Consider the following 18,761-nt stretch of genomic DNA (forward strand, 5'->3'; position numbering starts at 1 on the left):
ATTTATTTTATTTAATCTTTTGCCTTTAAATTTTTATTTTTGTAATACACATAATAATTTAGTATAGTAATACATCTATCCAATTTTTAGGTAAAATGCATATATTTAGGATATATTTCAAATGATTTTACTGATATGGATGTATAATCAAATTGTTATGAATCCCTCCTTTAGTGAAGCCACAGGAAGATGGACAACGGGGGAAAAAACAAGAGTAGATGAGAACATCTAAGGAAAACTCTAGAATGAAAGAGGTAGGCCAAGGATAGAACTAAGGGGAACAGAAGCATCATTAAGGGAAAAGACAGAAACAACCCACCATAAAAGAGAGATGGAACAGTTAGGAAGATAGGACCAGTGAATACTATTATCATAGAGGCCAGAGGCAAAGACTTTTAGTTGTAGCAAACACTACAGCTTGGTTAGGAAGATCACTAGATGTTCTTTGAAGGTGACATTTAGAGTTGGTTGTGACCTAACTCAGACGGAAGTTTCAGTAAAACGGTGGAGGCGGAAAAGATGAATGGGAGAGATCCAAACAGAAAAATTTCCAATCTAACTCCCCGTTCCCTTTATATTGCTTATAAGAGTCCTCTTATAATCATGTACCCATAAGATTCCCCCATCCTAGTTTACTATTCATTTTTTGATTAGGTCTTTTGCTTTCAAGATTCTAGACTTTTATCCTATGGTTCCCTCATCTACTTCAGCCCCTCATGGTCTCTGCCTATTATAATCCTACTTATCCTGTGAGGTTCATCTCAAATGACACTTCCATTGAGGAATTTTTCTTTATTCCTAAGGTCACCATTCACTTGCATTCCTATATTTTTATAAAACTTGTTTACTCTTTTTCATGTCACAGCCTGAGTTGACTCTAGGTGGCAACCTATGTGTCTTTCTCACCAACCAGATAGCTCTTGTCAGGAGCCATTTATTTCTAAAATCTAAGAATTTCTTATCCGCACCCTGCTATCCATTGTTTTTTCCAGTGCCCTGTGTGTTATAAGTAGATAGTAAAGGAAAACAAAAGTGAAATTTTAGCAATCAGTACAGTAAGTATGTATTGAGGATATAGCTCAGTTTTCTGTGAAGTGCCCAAAAGATCTATGAACTTATCCATGACTTATGAACATTTAATCAAGATTTACACATTCATGAAACATACTACTCACATCTTATTAAGTGACATGTATATTATAAAAGCATATAAGTATTGTGTAGACCAGGAAGACAAAAAATCAATTTGCTTTGATAGATTAGGAAAAGCCTCAAAGAGGAGATAATAACTGAGTTCAAAAATAAATAGAATTGAGATGGAACAAGAGGGAGGAGTTGTTTTAGGTGAGAGAAACATTGTTAGCAAATTTTGATTAACCAAGTGCACAACAAACAGTGAAGGGATGCACATGGCCAAGTTCCCTGAGATAAGGGAGAAAACAAGTTGATAAGATACAAACAGACTGTGGAGTGTCTAGAACACCAAGATAAGAAAAATGGGATTTGAGAAGTAGTGAGGGATCTTATAAATCCTTGAGCAGGGGAGTATTATTGTCTCCCATCATTCAACAACTATTTATTGAGCACTAAAAAGTGCCAGACACTATTCAATGTTTTGAAAATACAGGATTGAACATATCAAAAAATCTCTTCCCTCTAAGCCAATATGCTAATGGTAGTGGTGGGAAAGGAGTGACCAATTACAGGTGTACTAACACATAAATATACGATTTATTGAAGACTCTTTAGTGGTATGAAGAAGGAAAGATAACAGGGTAAAAGATAGCAGATATGAACAGAAAAGACTGGAGAATAATCTCAGTTATTCATATGGGAAATGAAATGATAATATCAAAGTTCCACTGAAGGCATTGTAGTAGTAGTGACAAATCCATCTCACAGAGTGAAGAAGCTGATGACCCTAGTTGAACCTTCTACACCTCTGGTATTCTCTTTAAATACTATTTTTTTATGAACCATATTAATTCTACTTTCTCCAGTAATGGACCAAACCAACTCAAGACTATTTTCTACCTGTTTTACATTTTATATACAAAATGGTGAAGAAAATTGTAAAAATGAGGTTAGCTACATATGAATCAGCAATAATATCATCAAATAGACTTTAGTGAAGGTCATTTGCTTTCACCTCATTGTCTCACAGGGCATTTTTAATTAATTTCAAGTGGTTTATATGTTTTTAGGACTAAATCTCTCCACAGAAATATATTGATGTCAGTGCAGGTAAATCCCTTTAGGATTTGATGAAAAACTTTAACTTTGCATTGTAAGGGACATAATTATTGACACTGACCTTTTAGTAGTCCCCTAGATTTTCATTCTTTTAATCCCAAATGTTTTAAAGACCAAGGTTCATATTCTTAAATTCTATGAAACCTACATCATAAAGCAAACAATAAGCTGTCACAAAGTTCTTCTCAGTAAAATCTAGGTGAAAGAAGTATGCTAACTTATTTTTACTTTTAATTTTAGCAACCACAAATATTTATGTATTTAAATTATTTAGCATTTTTCATTGTTCTAAATTTCATTTCTTCCTTATCTTTCTAGCTCTTCTCAAAATTGAATGCTATGGAGAACTAGATTGAGGCACAATATTGCAGTTCATCTGACTTTCTGATCATAAGAATTTCAAAGCATACAAGTAAGGTTATAAAGAAATTCTGTTAAATAATTCAGGTATGTACATCAAAAGTTATTTCTAACTTAACTGACTAATTAAATGGCTTATATTTAATATTTTAAAACAAATGAATTAATAAAATTTTCAGGCAGTATCTTTGTTTTGATATTTTAATTATTAAAATATAAGCCCATTTTGATCATAGAATTTATATGACTAGAATTATCAGTCAATATGTCCTAATGGATCACTAAGTAATGAGCAGAAATAATCTTTTAAAGCAAAACAAAATTTGAATTCAAAAATCCTATTAAGATTTAAGGATCTTCTTTTTTTCTAAGTGTTAGAAAGTTATAAAGGTGAGCTTGTTTTCACTTATTAGCTTTTAATCTACTGTGGTATGCTTCAGAAAATTTTATATAATTTTCTGAGGAAATAGAAAACTAGTAGAAAAGAGTCAGTTCAGATAAAAGAAAGACACCTAAATTTTTTACATGATGATTTTAAAAATTTTTCTTTGTAGTCTCTTCTTTATAATTAACAGTCTTAGTTTGCAGAGACCACAGAGGTATGAAGGACCATTGGTAAAATACTTAAAATAATTTACCCATCCCAGGTCATAGGGATAGAGCTAAGATTGAAGGTAATATTACGTATTCCCCCATAGCATCTGACAGCTTTTTCACAGAAGTGTCAGTGATGACTAACCTCAAAATGGTTACAAATAATAAGAAAATTGGGCAAACATATATGGAAAAAAAAGGCAATGTAGATTATAGGCAAGATATTCTGAACTGCGTTGGGTATATAAGACATGCTCCTCAATAAAGAAAACGGAGATATGTGTGACCTGGGGAATTTAGTTAAAACTTTATTAAGTAGCATTACATGAGAATTATGCCTTACAAAAAGGAGGAAGTATTTAGACAGTTCAGGAAAAAAATCAATGGCAATTACAGCATGGGTATTTATGAAGATGGGTATGACACTGGGTAAAGGGATGAGAGAGTTGATAATCTATTGATGTTTATTTCTTTAGATTTCTGAGGTAATTTTCTTTAAAGATGAATAGTCCCCCTCCTCAATCCTGGGTGAACTTTATGCAATCCCTAAGACATAAATTTAACATATCTGTTGTACGCTTTTTTAAAACATTTTCTCCACTGAGAGAATATATAAAAACTGTTTTCCCAGTTTTATTTATATACACACACACACATATACATATGTATGTGTATATATTTTTTAAAATTTTAACTCTATTTTAAGAAACTTTAATACAAGACTGACACTGAAATTATTTGGGAACAATGAACCAAATATAGGTACCCTAGATTTTTATGCATAAATTCATAAAGGTGAACCTTTTCCACCTTAAGCAGCACCCCTGGAATTATCAAAATGTCCTGTCAATCCTCGGGGTCACAGCTTGAGGTCATAGACACTGACACTTTAGGAGAATAAATGTCCCCTAGTAGTATGTGTGGCTATATTTCAGAGACAGTAGGGACAGTATGAAGAAACTTTCTATCTGTTGTAAAGAGAAGATACTGAAAGGAAAATTAAATGCTGTTACATCGTATATCATGATTTCTATCTCAACAGATAAGGTAGACATGAGTGAGGACAACCACTCCTTGACAACTGAGTTCATCCTCACAGGATTTACAGATCACCCAGAGCTGAAGACCCTTCTGTTCGTGGTGTTCTTTGCCATCTATGTGATCACCATGGTGGGGAATCTTGGTTTGGTGGTGTTAATTTACACAGAACATCGTCTGCACACACCAATGTACATCTTTCTGGGCAACCTGGCTCTGATGGATTCCTGCTGCTCCTGTGCCATTACCCCCAAGATGTTAGAGAACTTCTTTTCTGAGGACAGAAGCATTTCTCTCCATGAGTGTATGGCACAATTTTACTTTCTGTGCCTCGCTGAAACTGCAGACTGCTTTCTTCTGGCGGCAATGGCCTATGACCGCTATGTGGCCATATGCAGCCCACTGCAGTACCACACCAAGATGTCAAGGAAACTCTGCATTCAGATGACCACAGGAGCCTACATAGCTGGACACCTGCATCCTATAATTGAAGTAGGGCTTCTATTTAGGTTAACGTTCTGTAGGTCTCATCAAATCAATCACTTTTTCTGTGATGTTCTTCCACTGTACAGACTCTCCTGTGTTGACCCTTATATCAATGAATTGATATTACTTATTTTGGCAGGGTCAATTCTAGTCTTTACTATTGCTATAGTCCTAGTCTCTTATTTCTACATCCTTTTCACAATATTCACAATGAAATCCAAAAAGGGAAGAGGCAAGGCCTTATCTACTTGTGCATCTCACTTTCTCTCTGTCTCAATATTCTATGGTTCTCTTCTCTTCATGTATGCTCAACCAGGTGCAGTTAAAGAAGGGGATAAAGATATACCCGTTGCTGTTTTTTATACTTTAATAATTCCTTTATTAAACCCTTTTATTTATAGTCTAAGAAATAGGGAAGTAATAAGTGTTATGAAAAAAAATATGGAGAAGAAAAAGTTTTGTAACATTCTGGAACAAGTATCATCCTCTCTGGAAAACTGATTTCAACTTACTTGATTTATTCTAAGGGATACTGAGAAAGTGGAAAAAGGCCACTTTGAGTATAAAATATTAAATTATTAAACATGATGATGTATGAGTCAAAAATATTGGAAAAAAGGGATTCTGCTAAAATGTTCTTCGAAGTCTAAGCTACTAGGGTTCATCAGTAGTGAACTAAATCATCATTTGTGAGGTCTCAAATTGTGTCAGAATGTAATTATTCACAATTTTCAACATATCCAACAAATACTAGGAGTAATAGTATATATAAAAGAAGCCTCCATTTACTATTGTTGGCAAATTTCTAGAATCCCAAAGCATAATCTTGTAAACTCAGGCACAATTCAAGTTCCCAAATATTAGTCCCTTCTTAAGCAGCACAATCTGTGAGAAGTAAACGGTCTGCTTGAATTTGATTCTCAACTTTATTTGAGTTCTTTCAAGAGTTTATATTTGAAAATGTATTCATGCAGAATATGTATTCCCTAATCATGAATATTTTCATATTTAGTGTTAGTCATTTCACTCTCAAGTTCTCTAAGATAGAGTATCTGATAATGGTGGTTTATCAATCTGTGGTTGAAAATGATGCTATTCACAATGAAATCACTATAGATTTTAATGTGTTCATGTAGTTTACTTATTTGGCCATCACCTATGATAGTATAATTTCTGAATATATCAATTAAATCAAGTTGGTGTTCTCCCTGATATCATTACTTGCCTCATTTGTCATCAGGAGTACCAAATACCTATGGTAATTCCAATGAAAAGTATTGATATATTCATAGCATTAACGAAAGATGAAGATGCTGTTTAAGTAAAAATGAGGCAAAAAAATTTGAAAATCCTAAACATTTAAAAAATACTTATTTATCTATTAAATGTACAATGTGAAAGAAAAAATAATTTACTGAGAATGTACTATTAATATCTGCTAGGCACTAAGCTAGACTTTTCACACATATTCCCTACCAGTTAGCAGTTCTTTCTCATGCTTTTCCTCAGTAAAAAAAACTCATGCTTTGAAATGTTGAGTAGCTTGCCTAAGTTCATCCAGGTCTGGGAGATAGAGCTGGAGTTTGACTCAATATTGCCTTTTCTTGACAAGCTTTTGAGTTCAGAAAATGAAGGTTATATTGCCTGTGGTATTTAATTAAGTAACGTCTTAAGTAAATTGTGCCTTAAAAGATGGAAAAAATATTGATATTTGGAGAAAACATAAATGAGCAAGACCAGAGACAATGATTATGGAAATGAATGTGATCCTGGAAGTGGGGGAGGAGGGAGGTGAACAATGGGACAGGGTCTACAAGGTGGTAAAACTGTAGGGGAGAGCTCTTGGTGACAGTAGGAAGCAAAGGTGGAAGTGTTACCAGGATCAGGTAACTGGGGATCTTAAACACCACCCTAAGGAATTTTAATTTATTTAGAAGTAAGAGACATTGGAGTCTTCTTGGTAGCACAGCAATTTGATTGATCCTTTAGAAAACCAACCTGGCAATTGATTGGAAAGAGACTGGAAGCAATGAGACTAACACCAATAAATCATATACGAGGTGATGAGAGTTGGAACTGGAGAATACTGTAAGAAAGGAGAGGGGTGCACAGATATAAGCAACATTGTAAATAAAACATAGTAAGTTATAACTGTTGGATAATAAAACGAAGGCCTACCTTCTTTCTATATGAACCATATTATATCTGATTTTATATTACCAGCATTCAAATAGTGCCTGACATACTTGGGCATTCAACAAATATTTCCTTTAATATGTTTTTAATATAATTATGGTAGTTAATATGTAATGGGTTTATTATTTTTATTTTTGAACGATTAATAAATATTTTTAAATTTCTGAGTTTTAATCTCTAATATGGTAAAGACTGATAGATATAACCCACATAAACAAAAGTTCTTTAAGGTCTTAAATACATTTTAAGAGTATAAAGGAATCCAGATACCAGAAAGTTTGACAAGCTCTGAATTAGATGGATGTTGAACTTTTCAAATACACCCTCTATTTTAGTGGACATTTTTAGTTGTCAGAATTACACCCATTGATTTCCTTTCCCTATTCTAATAATGCCATGATTTTTAAAATGTACTTCTAGATCATCCACCCTCAACTCTTAGCAACGCCAAATCCCAGACATCTATTGATAGAAAAGTTTGTGGCTTATATGGAGCCAATGAGATAAAAGAGGTGATTTTTCTGGAAGTTTCTGAGAAATATGTTCCTTTACATTACAAAAGATCCACAAACATGGCAGCCTTGCTCTCTCTGAATGTCATGGTGTGTGGATGTAAATCTGGCACAGGCAATTTGATTTCATCATCAAGAGGGAGGGAAACCAGCCTGGTGTCATCACTCAAACAAGGCCATAGCTGAGGAAATTGCAGAGAAACAGACCCAAAATCTCTGGAATAAACTATCCCTTCTGGCTGCACAACCCAATAGACTTTCTTACCTTTTAAGCTTGATTGGCAAAGATGATTTATTCACAACTGAATAAATACTAATGAACAAATTCATGTCTCTTGGCTACCTCTCGTATTTGTCTCTTTGTACTCCATTTAAAATTAATCCTCATTCTTTTTTTTTCCTTGGGGTAGCATTTATTCAATTCATCATATTGACTTTTGCTAGGCTCTGAAAATGAATTGGTTTATTTTTCATATACCTCTGTTACATGTTCAAGAGGCAGAAAGCCTCAACCTAAAAAGCTGCTCTTTTTTCTTTAAATGAAATTTTGCTGAACTAATCCTCAGACATTCTTTTAGTTTACAAATAGCTCTTCAGTAGTATCCTTTTATTATTCTGCATATCTATTAAATTTTTTACTCTTATTACTATATTTTAATTTCTAATCATCCCACTGAAAAAATTTGAAGGACAGAGAGATTTTATAACTTATCTACAGAAATATAACAATATAGCTCAAGAATCAAACCCAGGCTACCTGGCTCCAGAATCCATAGTCTTAATCATTAAGTCATATATAGCATAACTAAAAGTAGAATGAAAGGAAATTTTTTAAAAGTCTAAGCTGTGAACTGGTCAGAGAAATAGGGCAGAGATTCAAGAGAGATGTGGACTTAATGGCATTTATCCCAAAATTTATTTTGAAAAATTACAAACCTCAGAAAAGTTGAAGGAATTATACAACTAATACCCATATATATTTTTAGCCAATAAAACAATTGAACAATTGTTAAAAATGGTTGACATTTTACAACACTTGCCTATCACCAAATGTGCATATACATACGTATAATACATATATACGTATTTATAATATATCTTTATGTAATACCAACATAGATACATATATTATTTACATATTACATGTACATATGCATATTTATATTAATATATAATACATATACACATACATATAATATATATACACATACATTTAATATATACATGCATATATATTTTATTTTATTTATACACAATCAAAACATCACAAAAAGGGCACTGGCTTGTTTGTCATTAACAGGTTCACGAACTTGCACTGTCTGGGGAGTGGACACGCTTGAAGTTCTGACTCGGGGGGATGAGGGGTGGAGGGAGGGGATGGCTGTATACCTACATGATGAGTGCGATGTGCATTGTCTGGGGAATGGACACGCTTGAAGCTCTGACTCAGGGCGATGGGGGGGCATGGGCAATATATATAACCCGAACTTTTATACCCCCATAATAAGCTGAAATTAAAAAAAATTATTAATGCGCTTGTAGCATTAACAAAAGATGGAGATACTGTTCAAGCATAAATGAGGCAGAAAATAGTGAAAATCCTAAACATCTAAACAAAAGTATTTATTTGTCAATTAATTGTAAAACTACGAAAGAAAATATAATTTCCTGAGGATCTATCATCTTGCTAGGCACTAAACTAGTGTCAAAGAAAACCAGAACAGGACAAAAGTTAAAATGCTAAAGACAAATTTTATTCAGGACTATTGTCATAGGGGAAGAAAGAGTCCAGTATAGAACTGGGCTCCATTCCAAATACAGCAGGAACAAGTGAGGTCAGTGGATGGAAAATTAGTGAGAGGAGACATAAGTCTAGGGGAAATTCTGGTAGAAACAATTTAACAGGATTTCTGCTGCCCGCAAGCCAGAGTGATCAGATACCAAGAATGGAGAGTAAAGAATCTTGATCAGATATTGAAAGTGATCAGGTATCGAGGGTGAGGATTCTTACTAAATTAAGGAGCTAGAAAAGCACGAACAAACCAAACCCAAAATTAGTAGAACAAAAGAAAAAAGAAAAATCAGACCAAAACTAGACGAAATAGAGAAGAAAAAATACATAGAATCAATAAAATGAGAAGTTCATTTCTTGAAAAGATTAACCAAATAAACCACTTGCTAAATATCCAAGAAAAAATGAGAGAAAACCCAAGTAAATAAAATTAGAAATAAAAAAGCAGACATTACCACTAATACCACAGAAATACAAAAGATCATCAAAGACTATTATGAATATACTAACAACCTAGAAGACCTAGAGAAAATGGATAAATTCCTGGACATGTACAACCTAGCAAGGTTGAATAAGGAAGAAATAGAAAACTCTAGAATAGACCAATATGGAAAAATGAGATCAAAGCAGTGATAAAACGTCTCCTGAGAAAGAAAAGTCCAGGAAAGAATGGCTTCACTGCAGAATTCTAACAAACCTTCAAAGAAAAGCTAACACCAATTCTCATAGGATTCTAAAAATTGAAGAGATGGAAATTCTCCCTAACTTATTCTATGAGGCCAGCATTACCCTGATACCAAAACCAAATACGGATGCAACTAACAAAAGAAAACTCTAGAACAATTATCTCTGATGAACATAGATGCAAAAATCTTCAGCAGAATGCTAGCAAACTGAATCCAACAGCACGTCAAAGATATAATACAGCATGATCAAGTCATATTTACCCAAGGGATGCAAGGCTGGTTCAACACATGCAAATTGATAAATATGACACATCACTCCAATGAAACAAAAGACAAAAACCATACGATCATCTCAATAGATGCAGAAAATTTTGTCTGTTGATAAAATTCAACATCCCTTTATGATGTAAACTCTCATCAAAACGAGTAAAGAAGAAACATACCTCAACATAATAAAAGCCCCAGATGACATCAGACTGAATGAGAAAAAGTTGAAACCCTTTCCTCAAAGAACTGGAAGAAGACAATCATGCCCACTTTTACCACTTTTATTCAACATAGTACTGCAAGTCCTAGCCAGAGAAATCAAGCAAGAGAAAGAAATAAAAGGCATCCAAATTGGAAAAGAGGAAGTCAAATTGTCTCTCTTTGCTGATGATCTTATATCTAGGAAAACCTAAAGATTCCACCAAGAAGTTCTTAGATTTAATAAATAAAATCAGTAAAGTTGTAGGATACAAAATCAAAATACAAAAATCAGTAGCATTTCTATAACCAATAATGAACTAGCTGAAAATAAAATCAAGAAGACAATCCCATTTATAATAGCTACAAAAAAAATACATAGGAATAAATTTAACCAAGGAGGTGAAAGATCTCTACAATGAAAACTACAAAACACTGATGAAAGAAATGAAGAGGACACAAAGAAATGGAAAGACATCCCATGCTCATGGATCAGAGAATTAATGTTGTTAAAATGACCACTGCCCAAAGCAATCTACAGATTGAATGCAATCCCTATCAAATTAACCAACATTATTTTTCACGGAATAAGAAAAAGCAATCCTAAAATTTGTATCAAACCAAAAAGGGGCTTTAATAGCTAAGGCACTCCTGAGCAAAAAGAATAAAGCTAAAGGTATCATAATGTCTGAGTTCAAAATATATTACAAAGGAGTAGGGTTCAAGATGGCTGACTAAATGCAACTAGAACATGCCTCTTCAATGGAGAAAAACCAGAATATTAAATATATATCCACACTTCAAATAGATCATCTGAGAGAGAACACTGAAATTCAACAAAGAAACAGAATGAACCAAAAATAAAAAAGAAAGTGAGACTGTCTGATTAGCCAGAACCAGGAGCAGTTCCTCTCAGAGAAGTGGCAAGTAGCAGATGCCTGGGGCTCTACATTTCTGCCATGTACTTTTACAATTCTAGCTATGGGAGAGCTCCTGGACCCTCACAGGCCTCCAGACTGGCACAGGGGGCTTCCTGGGGATGTACAGAAGTATTGCTTGAACTCACATGGAGCCCCACAGGCTTCTGAGCCCAGAGCAGCTGCAGCATGGTGCAGTGATGAGAGCCCAACCCCCAAAGCTCTGCAACCTACCCTGGGGCCACCACTGAAACTGCCAGCTGTCAGGCCACAGAAGGAGAGGGGAGGTCAGGTGCTTTTGCATGCCTCAAGAACAAATACTGCCTCCACTGCCGTGGGCTGCTTCGAGATTGAGGTGCAGGCAGACTATACACCCCATAGCTACATGTCTTCCTCACAGCTGCCTGCCTAGTTGCTCTCCCTGAGAGAGGCCTGCCCTTGCCAGTGCCAGGCCTGCAGTGTATTGATGCTGGGCTTGCCTGAGTATTTCATTGGCAGCCTGGAGACCAACCTGTTCCTACCTGTCATAGCTAATGCCTAAACCTAGATGGCCTGAGAACAAGTCTGTCAGTTCTGTACCATCCCTCCAAGACTCAAGCATGCCATCCAGGGGCCTGGGAATGAAATTCGTGATATAATCTCAAGCAGGAGAAAAGTCCCCATGGTCAGAACTGAGAAGAGAATATGACATGAGTTCATGCTATGTCACAGGAGTTGGATGCCCCACCCTTTGCAGGACCAGACTGGGAAGGATGTAGCCTGGGACCTCAAGCCTTCTGTCCCAGGCAGGAAATCATGCAGCCTGGGGCTATTTTGCAACCTTAGCACAGATAAAAATTTGGCTAGCTGTTTTGGCCTGCTGCCAGTGGGCTTCTGGTAGTGAGAGACTCCCACTAGTCAAGGTGGTAAGAGCTAGGTAGGTCCCACTACCAGCTGCTCATCTGTGGAGCCAGGCTGTCTCTCTCCCCCAGTGTGAACTTCTTGTTGCAGCAGAGGTACCCCCACCACTTGCTGCACCAGGGGCCTGAGAAAAGCTCCCCAAGCTCTTTAGGGGGTAGCACTTGCCTGACCTTGGGGACCCCAAACAAGGGTGTGCCTGACCCAACCCCACTAAGATAGTCCACCCTACCTGCCTCAATGGAAGAACACAGGACAGAGACCACTGGGAGTTTTATGGCCCCACTCATTACTTGAGAAATCCAAGTACTTCTCCTGTTTAGCAAAGGCCAAGCATAAATCCCACTGCCACCAACCACCACAACTGCCTTTCTCCTGCAAATACCACATACAGTCTGGAAGGTCAACTTGCACAGCCTATTACAAATTCTGTTGACACAATTGCATAGCACTTGCGTAAGATACAAGTTTACCATGACCTTGGCTACCACCATCCCCCACAATACCCCAGCTACTCAGGAGGCCCTGAGCCCACTCTCCTGCCTGGTACATTACTACTACAACTAGCACTTAAGAATTGACCACACTAAGGCTACTTGTTACCAAAGAAATCATACAGAGTCTATGCAAATCCCCTGCCACCTCCAACAGGGCTAATGCTTACACCTGACATTAGAAGACATGGGGGGACATGTCCAGTGCATCTCCACCCAATTGTATGCCCCTCTGGGGTTGAGAGCTGAGCTTGAGCCACTGTGTATCCCACAGACCAGGCCACTGCCTGAGACACAAAGGAGCCTCTCCTAGTAAACAAAGATCAAGCATAAACTCATCTGCTACTGCTGTAGCCAACTCTTAACTGAAAGTGGCACCTACTCACGTAGAGGCTGAACTGCACAACCCAGTACAAAACCTGCTACCACAAGTACACATCACTGGAAAATGACATAATTTTCATGAGATCCCAGTCAGGAAGACAGTGAGCCTGCAAACATATCCGGCGTACTACTAATACAGCCTGTACTTGAAAAAGCCACTGCACAAAGACTGGCTATAATGAAGGAGCTCATACAGAAGCTTAACCACTGCAATTACCCAGAACCAAAGACAACTCTACACAACAAAAAAGATAGTCACATCTTCAAACAGAAAAAAAAAAAATCCCATGCAAATGAAAGTAAACTCAAATATAAGATGAAGATATAGTATATCCAGATGATAAAGAACCAGAGAAATAACTCTGGAAGTATGAAAATGTAGAGTATTACATCACCCACAAAAGATCATACTAACTCTTGAGCAGTAGATCCTAATCAAAATGAAATCTTTGAAATACCAGATAAAAGAATTCCAAATATTGATTTTAAAGAAACTAATGAGGTTCAAGAGAAAGTTGAAAACCAAAACAAAAAAAAGGCAGGAAAACAAGTCACAGAGAAAAATTTACTGGACAGATAGATAGTTATCTAATAAAAAAGAAAGCCCAGAACTTCTGGAAATGAAAGACTCATTGGAGGAATTGCAAATACAGTATAAAGTTCTAATAATAGAATAGACCAGGCAGAAGAAAGAATTTAAGAGCTTGAAGACAGGTCTTTCAAATTAACCCTGTGAGACAAAAAAAAAAAAAAAAAACTTTTTAAAAAGAATTCTTAAAATGAACAAAGTCTTCAAGAAATATGGGATTATGTAAAGTGTACAAACCTACAAGTCACAAGTATTCCTGAGGGAAAAGAAGAAAAAGTAAAAGTGGAAAATTTATTTGAGGAGATAATTGAGGAAAATGTCCCTGGTCTTGCAAGAGATTTAGACATTCAGACACACGAGGCTCGGTGAACACCAGGAAGGTATATTGCAAGATGGACATCACCAAGGCATATGGTGATGTTGCTATCTAAAATCAGTGTGATGAAAAAAATCCTAAGAGCACCAAAAGGAAAGTATCTAATCACCTATAAAGGATATCCCATAAGATTAACAGCAGACTTCTCAGCAGAAACCTTACAAAAATAGGAAGCCAGAGGGACTGTGATCCTATTTTCAGTTTTCTTAAACAAAATACTGTCAGCCAAGAATTTTGTATCCTGCTAAACTAAGCTTCATAAATGAAAGAGAAATAAAATCTTTCCCAGACATGCAAACACTAAGGGAATTTGCTACCACCAGACCAGCCCTACAAAAAAATCTTCAAAAGACTCTGAAACATGGAAATAAAATGTTGATACTCGGCATCATTTAAAACACATGAAGGCATAAAACCCATAGATCTTATAAAACAATTATGCAATTAAGACACAAAGCAACTAGGTCATAAAATTATGAAAGAAAGAGAACCTCACATATAAGTAGTAATTTTGAATGTAAATGAACAAAATGTTCCACTTAAAAGACGCAGATTGGTGTGATGGATTAACAAAACAGAATATGGCCCCAGGCAGGCTCCCCCCAGCTTTCTCCCTTCCGGATTCTCTCACACAAACCAGCTAGCTTACAGTTTATCTGATAATTCCACCAATCTCCATCCAATTACCTCTCACCCAAACCTTTACTGTTTTTAAGAGCAACCTTAGACTTTCTTTACATTCTGTTTCAAATAAAGTCAGTTCCTTTATGGAGCCCTCTGGAGACCTCTATTCTTAAGCCCTTTATTTTATTCTGGGAAAATTTTTGAGACTAGATTCCCAGACCTAAGGGTGGGAACAGTGGTCTGCTTCTCTCTGGGTGATACCCTTGTTTTAGGAGCAGGTATTAGGTGGGGACAGTAGGTTCTTATTTTCTCAGCTTGCTCTCCCAATGTGGAACATCTGCCTTACACATGAGCTGTGGGCAAGTATAATCAGGATCCCAGTATTCTTGTCATGCCATGCCCATGGTAGAACCTCTACCCTGTGAATGGGGATTAGGTGGAAGAAGGGATTTCCCCAAACTTTTGGCCACATTTACCTGAAATTTAGCTTCTGCAACACATGCATGGAACTAAGTAAAAAGTACAGAAATAAACCCTTTAAACATTCTAAATGTTATAAAGGTCTAATTGAAATCAATAGATAAATCATTGGTGTTGGGACAACTACCCTGTCATTTAGCAATAAAGTTGTATCGCTATTCACATCTAACACCAAAATATATTTCATGTAGACAAAAAATATAAGACTCAAAATTAAATACAAATAGAAAAAATAATCTTGGGAAAGCAAAGGGCTTTATTAACAAAACACAAAAGCCAGAAATTATAAACAGAATATTTGATGTATGAGATTCTCCTGATCATTTGCCTGTTTGCCCTCAATCAATTTTCCAACTTCCCCTTGTGTGTTTTGTATCACAATCAAATGGCCTCTGTAAAATATACTTCCCAAAATTCCTTTCAAATGACTTCTGGCTAGATATCCCCAATGGAAGACACTGATAAGAAATTGCAGAGTGGGAGGAAATAAGCCACAATATTTCTTCCACGTTTGTCTACTACAGGTACTGTCTCCAGCTCTTAGCTGTATCTCCACAGTGATTCCATCTTCTGCAGGATAACTCCTCCTGCAGCCAGAATCTTGAGTTCTGTTAATACCACTCCTCTCTATAGGAACTCACAATCTCTGGGTTGCCTTGTTTGACTTTTTGCTTTTCCAGCCCTTTGTCACTGTTTCCTGAATTGTATTTGCTCTATTTAACTAGATGGCAAGGGCTCTGTTTTCCTGAGTATACCCTCATACAGTGACTATGTAAAATTTTAAAACTTCTATATGATAAAAAATTGTAAACAATTAACAGCCAAATAATAATACAAAAACAATATTTAGGACATTTATGAGAGAAAGAAAAAGATTAACAACTCTGATGCATAAGAAGCACTTACAAATCAGTATGAAAAAGGCAAACATCTGAATAAAAAGAAAGACCAATAGACATTTACAAAAGAAATGGAAATGGCAAACAAGTCTCTCAAATATTTTCAACTTATTTAAATTTAAATTAAGGACATTAGAACTTTCTGAGGCTTTATCTATTTTGTTTTCTTGAGGGTGAGGGAAAATAGGAGCTATCAGTTTGGCAAAAATTAGAGAGTATTGATGATAGCCAGTTTGTTGGTGGATTAATGGAGCAGAGACTTTTCCCAGATTGACACTCTCAAGAAAGAATGCAGATTCCCAGCTCTTTCTGGAGAGCACATTAGCAAAATAGATCAAAATCTTTAAAATTCATATACTTGGATCTAAGCATTTCATTCCTATTGGACTAGAGAATTGAACTAGGATATACTTAATGGGTATTAATTAGTAGCTTATGTATAATAGGGAAAATGGAATTAAGCAAGATACCCATTAAAAGAGAATGAGTTTAAAATAGTGGTGTATATTGATAACATTTAATTATGATACAAATTTTTGCTTGTTGATATGGACAAATTTCTGTACTATATTGTTAAGTTAAAATGCTCTTTCCAATATGATTCCAACTTTCTAAAGGAATATGAGAAATAATTCTGGGAAGATATACATTAAAATGTTAATAGTAGCTATTTCTAGTTAGCCACCAGATATGTATATTTCACATAATTATTTTAATTTCCTTTTTATATATTTCTGATTTGTGTGTCTTCTCTTGTTTCTTTTTCTGAGAATGTGTATAAAAATAATTTTATAATAAAAACTTTCCATTTTGAAAAATGTAAATACATAATGAACTGGTAAATACTGGCATTTCCTTTGTGACCATAAAGCTACCTTCACTTACTATTTTTATGACAGTGTCAGATTGACATGTCCAGACAGAGTCAGGCTGGCTTGATTCAGCATCTGATCCTCTGGTTTGAAAGCCAACTTGAGTCAGTGTGATGGAATCTGTGTCTGGACTATTTCTCCCAGCACTGTGGGTTTGCAGTGGCCAATCATAGCCATTCCAATCCACCCTCTCTAGAAGTGCTTTGATCATGGGCCCAATCAGAGCTTCAGCAGGATCCTGGAGAGGTGAGTAATAAAGTTGAGCAACAAACTATAACGGACCTAGAGCTTCTGGATACACCTACAGTACTGAAAGTGAGACGAAGTAGGAGAACAAAGGGAAGCGTAGAACCAGAGAGAGCTGCTGTAAGTAGAGAGAGATGTAGAGAAGGTAGGAAAATGGGCAATTACAGGGACATAGAGATGGGAAGAAGGAAAATGGAAAAGTGAGACAGAAGAGAAGGAGCTACAAAATGAAGGAAAGTGCCCAAGAGGACATCTACAACTAAGGCTGATTTCAGTGGTGATTACATTACAAGGCAAGTAAATACATAAAAATTCATTGAAACACATAAGATTTGTACGCTGTATTCCATGTATATTTTTTCTTAATTTTTATAAAATACATAAAGCCCCAGCTGTGAGCTCAGGATCTGATGGCTGAGAGGTCCCTGGTAATTAGGGAGGGGAGTCAGGAGAATCTACACTAATTGGAAGCAAAGTATAAATAAACAAGCAAACAACAAGAACATGCACACACACACGCACACACACACACACACAAAGAAAAAACGGAAGAAAAAAACTATGGCTTCCCCAAAAAAGTACCAAATGGAAAATCCTTTTCAGTCTTTCACCTCAGGCTTGGCTGCTGTCTCCATCATCAAGATCATAAATATAAATAACTTGATATTTATATCCATATATTTACATCAATATTTTGGTATACCATACAAACATTGATATTTATATCAACATTAATATAAATAAGAGATTCTGATAGAGAACACCAAAATACATTAAACAGCATAGTCTATAGGTGCTTCTCCTTTTTGCTTTTGTTTATTTTTAACTCCAGCCTAGAAAATATTGACGATCTTCTTGGGTACTACACTTGGAAAAGAAATTACACTCACTGAAAATCATTAAATCTGTGTATGACTTGGTTAATTTTACCTTTAACTGGTTAGCTGGGGAGATTTGCCTAAATTAATGATATTCAGTGAAACTTTTAGTGAACCTGAATGTCCTCACTGGAGACTTTATTAAAAGTTTAGCCCCTTAGAGACTGGAAATTGGACAAGTTCCATAACTGTAAACAGGTTTTGTTGCACTCGCAAACAATGCACAATGGGCATTATTAGGAAATACATAGGGATTTCTGGTAGAGGTACGGTGGTGTGACAGAATGCGAAGAGCATTTGTATTGAGGCATCCCTTTGGGCCAGGGACATCATTAGAGGAAGAGCTTGAGTTTTTTCTTCAAGGATCGCACTTTCATTATATGAAACAAAGAACACTAGAAAATCTCTCCAGAAAGCCGACAACAAGTGCTTTTTTTATTAAAGAAAATGACGATAATCTAATGTTAGGCAAATTACCCTAGTGCCCTGTCCCCCAGATAGTCTATATGAAAGGTTTATTTCATAAAAAAAAAACCTCTACATTCTTCAGCTTTAAAATGATATAGCCCCTCTAGCAAGGACCTTGAAGTGGTTTGGGCCTGAATTCCTCTTAGCATCATCAAACCATAATAATTTAATCAATAAATATCTCTTGCTCTTTTCTTGCAAAATGTTTTGAGGGCTTCAAACTACAAAAGCACTCAGTAACAATGGCTGCTTTTA

The 18,761-nt window shown here is 35.9% G+C and overlaps 1 protein-coding gene across 1 annotated transcript; it reads left to right on the plus strand.

Annotated features, from left to right (window-relative positions):
- Window positions 1–4,260: 4,260 nt before the first annotated feature.
- Window positions 4,261–5,232, plus strand: LOC138386229 (olfactory receptor 5K3-like). Its single transcript, XM_069472513.1, has one exon. It carries the CDS (start codon window positions 4,261–4,263, stop codon window positions 5,230–5,232), a length of 972 nt encoding a protein of 323 aa, XP_069328614.1.
- The last annotated feature ends 13,529 nt before the right edge of the window (window positions 5,233–18,761 follow it).

The sequence above is a fragment of the Eulemur rufifrons genome, chromosome 7 (assembly GCF_041146395.1).
Source record: "Eulemur rufifrons isolate Redbay chromosome 7, OSU_ERuf_1, whole genome shotgun sequence".
In the NCBI taxonomy this organism is placed as follows: Eukaryota; Metazoa; Chordata; class Mammalia; order Primates; family Lemuridae; genus Eulemur; species Eulemur rufifrons.

What these genes read in the sequence shown, in the direction of transcription:
- LOC138386229 (XM_069472513.1), top strand. Translation starts at nt 4,261, where the DNA reads ATGAGTGAGGACAACCACTCCTTGACAACTGAGTTCATCCTCACAGGA.